Below are 12,676 nucleotides of genomic sequence, written 5' to 3' on the forward strand. Positions count from 1 at the left end.
CTCAAGAGGATGCAGTATAGGGCAGTGCATTTTTTTAGGAATTTGCACAAGTATGATCACATCTTGGAGCACTACCAGCATCTTCAGTGGCTTCCACTGGACTCTTGTATACAATATTGTTCTTTATGCTCGATGCATCGCCAGTTTCATGGAATGCAGTGTATACCACTGCAACCACCTATTCTGTTTGGTAGGCATCACCATCATAATATGAAAACATACACTCTTACTATGCTTATTTGCCTAAATACCATTTAACATTTTTATAGTCATTTTTGTTACAGGACCTCACAATAGTGGAACAGATTACCTAATAATGAGAATTTTACTGTTGCTATTAACAAAAGTCGTTCTTTCTGTTTTCATGTAATTTGTTTAATCATCTTTGTAATTTACCTTATAGTTGTTGCATTTGTTTGTTTTGTTTTGTACTTGTGTTCATCATCTATAGCTATTTGTTTGTATCCATGTGTGTTAAGTTTGTGCTTGTTAGCTAGCTATGTGTATTATTTTGTCTGTATTGTATGCTGCTCTGGAAAGGAAGAATGGTAGTTGCCTATCGTTAGAGGGTTATTTATACATCAATCAATCTAGTCGATCTGCTTGTACATATAGCATGGTAGTATTTATAGCTTGCAAAAATATTTTTTCTAAGTAAATTCATGCCATGCAAATTATTGTCTGTAAACCTCTTTAAAGCTAACTGATCTATACTATATATAGAATAATAGTTCATAATAGTGATAATGATATAACCATGTACTCTGTACTATTTATGTAGCTTCCCAACATGTTGAGAAGTCTCGGGAGCAAAGAAGCAAAGAAAACCAAATCCTTCCAAATTTCACTGCATTTGAAAACATCAGTACAGCTTTTGTTCGTTTGATATCGGGTATTAATGCACAATTGGCAGAGTCTAAATTCTTTGACTTGAGAAGAGCCTGTCTAGCACAGATCAAGACACCAAGAGGAGCAAAACTATCACCTACTGCTATAGAAAAAATCAAATGTACAAAAACCCTTGATGACTTGCTAGATTTACTAGTAGACACACCATATTGCAGCTGGATTGACTTGAGGTTACTTGAAGCTTTGGTTGCTGCATCAGGCTCAAGCACAGCTGAGGAACTGTTGTCTAGTTACAAAAAGGCTATTTTCTCTAAAAAACTATACGATGTTTTGCCTAGTACTCCAAGTAAAAAGGTGAAGGAAGAATTCTACAGCAGAATTGTTTCAAAAGTTGACAAAAAAGCAGATGAAATTACAGTGGCTGATTTGTTAGATTTACAATCTGATTTGGAAGTTGTTATAATGGAAATTGGTAAAGGCACTTGTACACTGGACCACTTTACAGATGGCTGTATCGAAATTCACTGGCACATTCCAAATCACTGTGCAGAGCATGCCTATCACAGCGCATGTGTAAAACGTCACAAGTTTCATGAGCTATCGTTGCAGTCCCTACAGATAGGTGATTTTCCTATGATCTATGATCCGTTGACAGCTCATTTATCATGGCCTATTGTATCAGAGCCTCAACCACCAATTTCTGCTGGTAAGGATATACCTATATGTCTATTAGAACATTGTTATTGTACATAAATTACATAATCAAATAACTATATTTAAAGGACCTTTATTACATTTTTTTGGAAATTAATGTAATGTTCTCTTACTACTTGTGTATGTGCACAGCAGGGTTAAATTAAAGTTGGTGGGTTATACACTGTTTTATATGTACATTATGTTATGTGTGATAGACTGAACCACAGTACTTGACTTTCTCATGAAGGATCTAAATAATAGTTAGATACCAAGACCAAGAAAACTAAGCAGTTAATAAATCCCTGAAGGCAGTGACATCCCAAGTGCATCAAGGGTGCTACTATTGGACCAATTACTGTGGAGGGATCACCAGTGTACTCTATTGGACCATGTAACCACCAAAACTTCTTTTTCAATCCGGGCATAACGCTGTTCTGTTTGAGTCATAGAACTTGAGATGTATGCAACTGGCTTCTACTCACCTAATAGCTGTTGCTGGGTCAATACCGCCCCTAGGCAAAATGAGGATGCATCTGCACTTACACAGGTTTTCCTGCAAGCCTCAAACAAAGTAAGTACACACTTTGAACTCACCAGGCTTTGCAGTTGGTCAGTCTCCCAGGTTCACTGATTCTTTGTGCTTTTGTGTTTTGAGCTGACCTTTCTGGAGAGTGCCTTGAAATTTTCTCAACACCTATAGAGACTGTTTACCTGGGCCACGGAGAATTCTGTCTGGAGAGCTCAGTGGTCCATCTCTAGACCCGTTGCAAACACACTGTGAGGTGACTAACATCTGCTCCAGTGTTAATTTTGAATTCAGTCTGACTACTGTTAAGGTTGAGAACAACGGTCCATGGTTCACTTCCTCCATTCACAGTGGATACTTCAGATGACACTGTGTCTAGAAAAGAGAGTTCTCCAGTGCTTGAGCTGAGTTACTGTCTGAATTTTATCCACCGCTTTAGATCGGCACACTAATTGAAAGTGCCCTTTCTTGGAACAACAGCAACAGATAGTGCTTCTGACTGGACAGCGCTATCATGCATGTATTAGTGATTGGCCACATTGAGAACAAATGTTTTTACTCATAGTAAACCATGACACTCACTGAGGATTTTATGCACTCATTCGTCGCTAAGTTGCTCACTGAGATTTCGTTGATGATCCTTTTGTGAGCATCTGCCTTTTTGGTCTGTTCTCAATCTTGACATTCCAAGTATATAGTGGCTTGCTATAATTAACTACTTGATGGTACAACTCTCAGGTGAATGTAGACAATAACTGATTAAACAATAGCACAGAGTACAATACAGTAGATCAACTACAACAATAGAACAATAGGAAAGCATACAAGCCAAACTATACAATTACAAAACCATGCATACCCATGCAACTACAACCACATATTACTACAACATACTCCTTAAAGAGTTCTCGAACCCATTGTAAGTTAAAGATTTACTCCATTACTCGAGCCTATATTATCCAAACACTTGGTTATCCGAACAGTAGAAATGACTGCTCTATTAGAATATGTGGCCCAGCCTAGGAAAACTGGTCTTATTGCCTATTTAAACATATCAAGAAATACTGGTTTTAAGTATTTTAGTGTGTTGTAACTTGACAATGATTGAAGCTATGGTGTATCTGTACCAAATTTTCACACATTATACACCAACTCCTTACTTTCAGAGCAGCCACATAGCTAATTGCTAAGCTTCCTGCCATTTTAGATAGTTTGTTGACTGTATCTAGTTAGTTCCAAAAGGGATGGGTGGTGGAGACCCAGAGAGAAGGCAAGAGGCTGTTTAAAAATTGAAGAGGAAGACGTATGGATGGAAGTTATGGGCCATCCGGGTTTTATAATTGAAAAGAAATGTATAACACAGGTCTTTTTTCAACACCACAAAGCTGTATAGCCACATACAGCCATCCCTAGGATGTCCAGAACTTCATTACAGTACACGCTGTCTATATGGATTACTACCAAGCTTGCAAAAAGCAGCCAGCAAAATCAGACCACTCAAGTCTAACTGATTTTGATTGTGAAATTAGATAGTTTATTCATGTCATGTAACTTTTGATTATGATGAAAAGTCAAATCTGTTGAGATTGGCAATAAGACGGATTTCCAGACCCATCCACATACTTTGTCTAAGATGTATGTTATTTGAACAGGGTTCTGTATAAATGAATGGGTATTCATTAACCAAACCTTGTGTAATTATCTGAACATGTCTTGATCCAAAGGGAGTTGGATATTGGATAATTGAGAGAGCACTGTATACCACAAGCAAAAGATACTCTTGTTTGCCAGGTTTTAAATATATCTTAAAGCCACTAAACAATTAAGACAAGTGGCTGGCACTACACAGAAACCTTAAAACATCACAATTTACTTTGGGCACGGCTCATGACCATCGCTATATGAACCATCAACACACCTTAATTAAATGCTACATCAGGACTCCCTTGCATCACTACACTAAGCATGCAACCATCAATATAACTGATTGGCTATATGTATATATATATATATATCATATCACCACCTCATTATTTTTTGTACATATGTATTGATATAATCGCAGCAGCACTAATGCAATACATGTTGTGGCATGCAGGGTTTCTTGGGCTGCATGGCACACTAGTGTGTGTCTTGATGATTAAAGCAATTATAAGATCTTGCATGTATCTTTTTAATGATAGAGTCTTCCAAGGACATCATTGACCACTTCTATCACTACATGTCTCATGCGCTTGATTCAGATTTGATAGTTCATCAAATGAGCACTCAAAAGTTACTCAGTGAGGATGAAGTACACAATGTTAAAATAGCCACAAGCAAATATTACAAAAACTGTCTTGTTTTGGAAAAAGTAAGACTCATGAATATAACATCACTGACGTCTTTTTGTAATTTTCTGATACACATTGACCATCAAAAGCATGTTGGTACCACACTACTAAAAGGTAAGTAATTAATTGACAAATGATTACATATTATGTATTATTCTATATAGCCTTACAGTCTTTCAACATGATCAACCCTCATCAGGGTTTACAGATCGAAGATGACCATGATGCTTCTTCACAAAGTGACAAGGATGCATTTATACCCTCCCAATCAGCTACATCAAGAAAGAGACAATTGTCTTCTGATCAACCTGAGCCATCCAAACACTTTAAGCCATCCACTGTCATTACAGAATTCCTTGACATGAAGTGTCAACTCCAACATGTCCTTCAGTCTTATGATGCAAAGGTCGTATTTGAAAAATGTGAAAAGTTAATGGCCAGTGAAACTGATGGTGTTTTACTTTTTTCCAGTGATCACCTTCAAAAGCTTAAAGATTGCAGCCTTGTTCCAGCACTTCTTCAAAAGCTTAGCCCATATTTTAACTGGAGTGACCATTCAGTTCTTTCCATGGCAATTAGTGCTTGTGACAATCCTGTTGCTACAAAGCTCCTAGATCAGTTTGATTCAAAAGTGGACAAATCCTTACCTGTTACAGATTATCCTATCCCACAACCATCTCCCAATATGGTCCCTTATGACAACAGTACTCACACTGTGTTGGCTGTTAAGCTCAATACTGATTTGAGCACTTTTTCTCTACAAAATATCTTGGATTTACGCTACTTGCTTCAAGAGAATTTTCAAGTAACCTTACACGTTTTTCAACTGCTTGCAGCAAAGAGGAGTTCAACATTTCTCTATTGGACAATACCCAAGTGCATTGTTTCAATAATTACAGCAAGAATTTCACAGCGACGCAGCTACCTTTATCAGAATGATATAGTGGAGCTGTCAGTTTATCCTGGTTCAGTTTTCATAACTACAAGCAGCTTGAAAGTTGGATCACTATCATTTTTTACTCAAATCGATTTTTTGGTAAGAACTATTAAAACTTTGAATTAATTATACCTGCATTTTTACAGTCACATGACATTGACAGAAACGTATTATGTTCTCAGCTGAGTCACTTGGAGGTACATTAAGTACACATATACACACAACTGCATACATACTAATAACTTTGCAGGAGCTTCCCAAGGTGATGGCTAAACTGCATACTGATGTGGTTGAGATGGAGAAAACTGCAGTTGGAGAAAAATCTCTAGTGGTCCAGGATGCCACAGTGTCAAGAGTGCTAGACTCTGATCAGGTTAGAGATCGCTGAGGTTGTGATATTTGATAATCCTTAAGCGATGGTAGTCATGGCCCCCAGCTACAGGCAGCTGCAGTGCATTTCTAGATCCTGAAAATTTGTTTTTCTGTTACACAGTAGTATGAATCAAGAACTGTTTGAAAAGCACCTCTGCAATCAAAGTAGCCAGTATGAAATATATGGACGATTTCCATTATGAAGGGAAGCCATCATGTGCTACTGCTAAGTTGATACTTTTCACTGTCAGCAAAAGATGAATTGGACACAAAATAGGACACTGGTAAGTCCATGAAGAATGCATTGTACATACTGCGGTATGCCAATAGGCACCTCTCGGGCCGAAGCTACATCAAACATTGAAAACATCAAGCCCAAAGCCTTAGCCATTGTCGAGTTACACTGTCTGAAGGCATCAGTCATTCAGTTACTCAGTCAATAGAAAATTACCCCTTAAATTCCATAGCAACTTACTGAAATCATTTTGGGTTGATCTGAAGGTTTGTTTTGGCTTAGTTTTTCATGATCAAATACTGCCTCATCATCATCACAGAAAATTGAGGATGGTTTTTGGTGATGTTATTTTGTTGGCCACGCCTACTCCTTTGTGGTCCCTACTATACAGTGATAGGTAATCAATATTTGTGACTGGGATTTCGAAAATAGGGTATGTGGGTACATGATTTTTGTCTACTTTTCAAATGTTCATCACTCATAACTTTCTGTACCATTACACTATGACAATGCAATTTTGAGCATCTAGTAAGAATTTAATTGGCTTTATGATGCAAGTAACAAAATACAAATATTCTGTTTCGGTACTGAGGTATGACCTGTAGAGTGATGGGGTGTAGTTTGTGCCCACATGCCCTGTTTTCACAGGCCTGGTCATATTTGAGGAGTTAAACTTGCTGTGGTTTAATGAGCATCGTATAGTGATAATTATTTTGAACTGCTTTACAGATTTCCCCCATCTTTAATATAATTATGTTACATGATGTCCATCTACTGGTTTTGTCCATTTGTTGTGTACAACAACTTACACAGATGTTAGTCTCAGCTCTTCCCATAGGTATGTTTCAGCACATTGTATACAAATTTGCAAAACAAAATGGCCAGACAAAAATGGTATATGCAGAGATTAAGGCTACGCGATAATCCAAATGCTTGATTATCATGATTAGAAGTATTATTAAGGTAATAAACATTTGTGACCCAGTCTGGAAAAACCAGTCTGATCGCCTATTTAAAGGTATCGAGAAACAAAGCCGTTTTAAGTATTTAGTGTGTTGTGGCTTGCCAATGGTTGGAGCTATGTGTGCCAAATTTTCACATGCATTACACCAATTCCTTACCTTCCAGAGCATCTACTGTGCAAGTAGCCTACAGCTACGTTTCCCACCATTTTAAATTGTGAAATTAAGTGGTTTATTCATGTAGCTTTGTGTTATAGGTGAAAAATCCAATCTGCTGACATGGATGATAAGACAAGTTTCCCAGACTGGGTCACATTTATGAATATTAATGTGCATGTTCACTGACAAATGGCACAGAAGGCAAACACTTGTTGGAACCAGATGCAATTTCAAAATCTTCATCCTCCTTTAGTATACAGGTCATCAGTGCTTAGCCTTTCAGCATTTCTTTAATTACATGGTCATCTTCTTCATGCAAGGAGAAAGTGTGCCAATGACCTCTAGAGAAAGCAAAAGGCCCTTTGTGGGAACACATATTTGCTTCAAAGCCAAAGACAAAATGAGAGCACAACCAATTTGATGGTTGATTTAACCGTTGTAAATGGGCTGGGTCATCCAGATGTCCAGGTCATCTGGGTTACATTTCGTCCAGATCAAGTGGGTCTTATCCACTTCATTGAATATCTGGGTGTGACCTGGATGAGATTACGTGTGACTTAACAAGCTTGATTGTATTGGTGTAAATGCAGTTGTAAAAACTGAAGAAATGTACGTGGAACCACACCCACCATTCAGGAATATGCTTTGCTGTCTGTACAGGATATGTAGAACCTCGTCCACTTATTAGAATTGTATCAGCTGTTCTCTGTGGGCATGCATGTCATCACCGGATCTGTGTTCCTACTTGAAATGTAGGTAACTAACTTCTGGAAATTCTTAGTTGCTGTAGCTGCTTGTAGACTTACGTGGAGTCACACCCACTTGATAATATGTAGCTACTCGCTTCTTGCAGACCATCCTTTCTATATTGTAAAAAAGCTCTAATGGAACTTGGAACTTGTGGACATTTAATCTAGCTCTTGAGGTACGCCTCTATTTTAATTAAACCGGGTCACATACGGGTCAGATCCGGGTCCCATTCGGATTACTATTTGGGGCAGTGGGTCAACTGGATCAACAGTACTGACCCACTTACAATACTGGTTGATTTGCAGTGTCACCTCTCCACCAAACAGAGTTCAGATAAGTTAGAAAGCACAGGAGAAAGAAAAGGCAACTGAAAGTTCTGGTGCATCTAGAGTGCAACTGAAATCTGGTCAGTATACTACTGAACATTCATTTGAGCTTGCCTGCCCAATTTCAAGAAGTTGATGTCAGTTGTTCATATGTGTGGGCTATTTTGACTATATAGCTGACCACTTATCCAAAAATCAAATGTGTGTTACTTTCAGGTCTCTGATGTCCAGGTTGAGGAGCCACTGTAAAATAGAAAGAAAGACTATAGATTGAAGTTTATTAGCAGAGGGGTGAATCTGGCAGTTCAACACTTTTGTCAATAAGGCATAACCTCTTCAAGACTTACCAGTTCAACACTCCAGAAATTTGCCACCTTCTGTTCAATGTACTCAGTAATGACTCGTTCCCAGTATCAGAGCCTCTGCTGTGCTACTTTGCTATATTTCTAGGATGCTCCAAATTGGCCCCACAAACAATAAAAGTGCATCTAGCTGCCATAAGGCATATGCAAATTACAATTGGTTTGCCAGAGCCGAAACAATTTTCTTCAATGCCCCACCTCCAATTTGTGCAGTCCAGTATTCAAAGACTCCAATGATCTCTGGGTATTTGTAGGCACACAACATGTTTTTGGGAGGCTGACTTGATAGATCCAGAGTTCACCAGCCTAATGCAAAACCCTTTCTCAATACCAGTCAGAATGTATCTGTGAAATCCTTGTGAGGGTGAGTGTGAAGATGGTGCTCCCAGGAACCCAGGCATAATGGGATGTGAACTTTTGCAAGGCGGAGATCAAGTGGGCCTGAGAAACATCTCCTTCTATCCAATTCCATTAAGTCCCTTGTGTAGGGATAGGAGCCATTAATACCTGCAAACAATAGTGGTGAAAAAGATGTGAAATCCAAGGTGGCTGCCAAAAAATGGCTGTGATAGTAGACTGTAGGTTAATGGTAAAAATTTTAATATTGACAATTCAGGTGAATTTGGCACCGCTTGCATGGTCTTGGCACAAAATTCACCTGAATTGTCGTTATTAAAATTTTTACCATTAACCTACCATCACAGCCATTTCTTGGCCGCCACCTTGGATTTCACATCTTTTTTCACCATAGCCATTTTGAGGGCCGCACTCTTTTTTTACAGCTTGGCTGTTTTGGATTAGATTATATTATTCCTATAACTGAGGCTAAGACTCTTACAATCTAACATCTAAGCTATAAAAATGCATTGAAAAAAGCAACTACTACTATAGCTAAAACTTTTACATAGCTGTAATATAAACTAAAATTCCAATACAATACTATAACAACACTTGACTAAACTAACATTAGTGAACAGGCATTGCTTATTTCCTTGAACAATAAATCATAATAGAAACATTATTGATGGTTTCTCTCACCTTCCTCATGTAATTATAAATGGCATGCAAGTACTATGTGCACTAAGCCATTTTAATATCACATTCCATCTATCCTCAAGTATAAGAAAAGATGGCACTAGAGATTTTTGTTCCATGTGTTTGTCTCTTGGTACCTTCATTGTGCTGTAGTTGGTCTGTAAACTTGCATTAATGTTTAAGAAATTATTAAAACTCCTAAGAGTAAAGCTATAATTTATAAGCATTTGCCACAAGTTAATATGAAGTAAAAGTTTCATTTGCCTGATCTACAAATGCAGAAATTATACTTAATTTTTTATCTGTAAATCATGTAGGACGCTCCTAGCAGTATTGATCAAGGTTCTACCTTATATTCAGATGACACAGAAATGTTGAAGCATACTAGTAGGGTAAGCACAGTGCTATAATGTACGTATTGAGTGTACATGTTTGAATTTCAGCTAACCACTCATAAGAAACAGTTACTTGCAGAAAGACAACAACACAAGGCTGATGAAGTATCATTGCAAGAACAGCTTAACAGAACAAGAGAGGAATACTCCAGCCTACTTCAAGAACATGAGGGACTTAAACATCTTCTCAAAGGTGATGAAGTCAAACTGCAATTTAGTAATTTTCAAAGAAAGCTGGAAAAAATACGAACATCATGTGAAAAGATGGTGAGAATATGTTTATCTGACAAGGTATGTAGTTGTGAATAGTATATTATATACTTAAGTGACCAGATCTGTGAAAACCCAGCATATCTGCAGGGGCGGATCTAGGATTTATAAAAGGGGGGGGGGGGCTAACTCAAGGTACCGTACTAAACTCTTGGGTAGAGGTGTGCAAAACACACTTCCCAGCATGCAAAGAACTAGGGGGGTCTGGGGGCATGCCCCCCAGGAAAATTTTGAAAAAATAGATGCTAAAATACTGCAATTTGGAGACATTTCCACATAAAATTCATAATATTTTCTGCCTGTAGATATTTTATATACTGCCTTTAGATTATAGGTATGGCTCTCTAAAGCATTTTGCTAATGGAAAAGTTTGGGTAGGTACAGACAACCATGCACCCCTCTCACAATTGCACAACACTGAATAGGTGCATGTTAGAATAAGATGTTGAAAGTGGAAAATTTTGAAATTTGAATAATACAAGATTGAATCTGAGAGCAGTTTCACTTGAATAGAAATTGTGTACCTGAATTAAGTATTGCCATACATATTAACTACACAAGTAGATGAATGAAGCCCTTTAAACAGACCAATGCACTTCATTGTACATATAGGTGCAGGCAGATTTGGAAAAATTCCATAACAGAACCAACAAAAATTGATAATAAATAAATAAATGAATAAACTACATGTTTCCAGTGGATGTTCTATTAGAGTAGTTAACTGACTGCTCTATTAGAGTATCTCGATCTTGTACACCTCCAATGCTGATCCGGGTCCTTGTTGCATAAACTTTAGCATAAATCCACTGATAATACCTTGAAAAGATGTTTATCAGGTAGTTTTATGAGTATTTGTATTATTAGTGATCATATAATTATGCTAAGACTAAATTTCATTATAATACTCAGCATATTAATCAAGTAAAGCCTAAATTTGAAGGGGGGGGGCTTCAGCCCCCAAAGCCCCCCCCCCCCCCCTGGATCCGCCCCTGATCTGTGCTTATAAATAATTATTATAATCTACCTACACTAGTTTACTTAGCTACGTAAGTATATGCTCTATATCAGCCTCATATGCCAAGAACATTCAGAGTTACTATATATAGCTCGACAAAGTAGTACTAAAAGAAAGATTGATTTTACAAGTATACTTGTATGAGAGAAAATAACTAAAACGGTTGTAATTTACAAATGTAATGATATATGGAGTAGGGACTTGCACTGTCGTGTTCAACATAAAAACTACTGGCTGGTAGTCAGTGATCACATACTATCTTTTAGATATAACATAAACTAATGTCCATGACTTATGTTCCTGTTGGTCTACTGTGATGAAACAATATTCTAAATGAGTCAGTAATATGATATCTAAATGATGTGATATCCAGGTTTTTACCATTAGATGCTTTCTCACAATGTACAAAAATAATTACAGAATCGGTACACAATAATACAAAAGTATTTAACCTATAGTAACCAATGGTTTTTACTAATTATGTCTGATTAAATCACTTATGAATTTTAAATTTGAGTTGGGAGCATAACACTGCAGCAGTAACAAGGAAATTTAACTACACCCGAGGTCACACTGGTACACAATTAACTAAATAATGTGTAGTTGTATGTGTGCAGTAGCAATTATATAGCCGTAATGGTAGTGGAGATCAAGTGATCAAGTTTTTACATGTGTTGTTTGGGTACTTTGTCATTGCCAGATCTAGAGTTGGGGGTAACTTACATAATAATATTACTTTTACAGTAACAAGTAATATAACACGTTACATGACGAAGTAGCAAGTAATATGTAACAGATATTACATCTGGAAATTGTAACAGATGCAACGTGTTACTTCCTTTTAAGGCGCATTGTATCCAGGCACTTGATTGATTGCATTTGGGTCCAGACAAGACTGGAGATAGCATTATAGGCATGGACAAAGAATGATAGTGTATGGGGAGTGCCCTTGAGGCCAAGATACAACAACAAAGTATGTATTTGTGGCTGAACTACACCAGAAAAACACAAGTCTCACTCGTGTCACTTATAGATGTACACTGGTAGAATGCATTTAGAAGGTCGGGCTTACTTTATAGTTTGTAACAAACAAATGTAATAATATGTAATCTAATCCAAAGCAGCCAAGCTGTAAAAAAATGAGTGCGGCCCTCAAAAAGGCTATGGTGAAAAAAGATGTGAAAACCAAGGTGGCGGCCAAGAAATGGCTGCGATGGCAAGTTAATGATAAAATTTTAATAACGACAATTCAGGTGAATTTGGTGCCGCTTGGTTTTGGCACAAAATTCACCTGAATTGTCGTTATTAAAATTTTTACCAATAACCTACCATCACAGCCATTTCTTAGCCACCACCTTGGATTTCACATCTTTTTTCACCATAGCCTTTTTGGGGGCCACACTCTTTTCTTACAGTCTGGCTGTTTTGGATTAGATATCACTGCTTTTTGTATT

General features: G+C 37.5%; 1 protein-coding gene across 1 annotated transcript in view; it reads left to right on the forward strand.

Moving 5' to 3' along the window:
- LOC136257832 (uncharacterized) overlaps positions 1–12,676 on the forward strand; it is a 101,632-nt gene that overhangs the window by 50,757 nt on the left and 38,199 nt on the right. Inside the window, exons 4-10 of the mRNA XM_066051131.1 lie at positions 782–1,555; positions 4,255–4,518; positions 4,569–5,440; positions 5,488–5,538; positions 5,592–5,714; positions 9,860–9,934; positions 9,986–10,228. Of these exons, the coding sequence (XP_065907203.1) occupies positions 782–1,555; positions 4,255–4,518; positions 4,569–5,440; positions 5,488–5,538; positions 5,592–5,714; positions 9,860–9,934; positions 9,986–10,228 (2,402 nt within the window). The remainder of the gene's footprint in view (positions 1–781; positions 1,556–4,254; positions 4,519–4,568; positions 5,441–5,487; positions 5,539–5,591; positions 5,715–9,859; positions 9,935–9,985; positions 10,229–12,676) is intronic.

This window comes from Dysidea avara, chromosome 6 (assembly GCF_963678975.1).
Source record: "Dysidea avara chromosome 6, odDysAvar1.4, whole genome shotgun sequence".
Lineage (NCBI taxonomy): Eukaryota > Metazoa > Porifera > Demospongiae > Dictyoceratida > Dysideidae > Dysidea > Dysidea avara.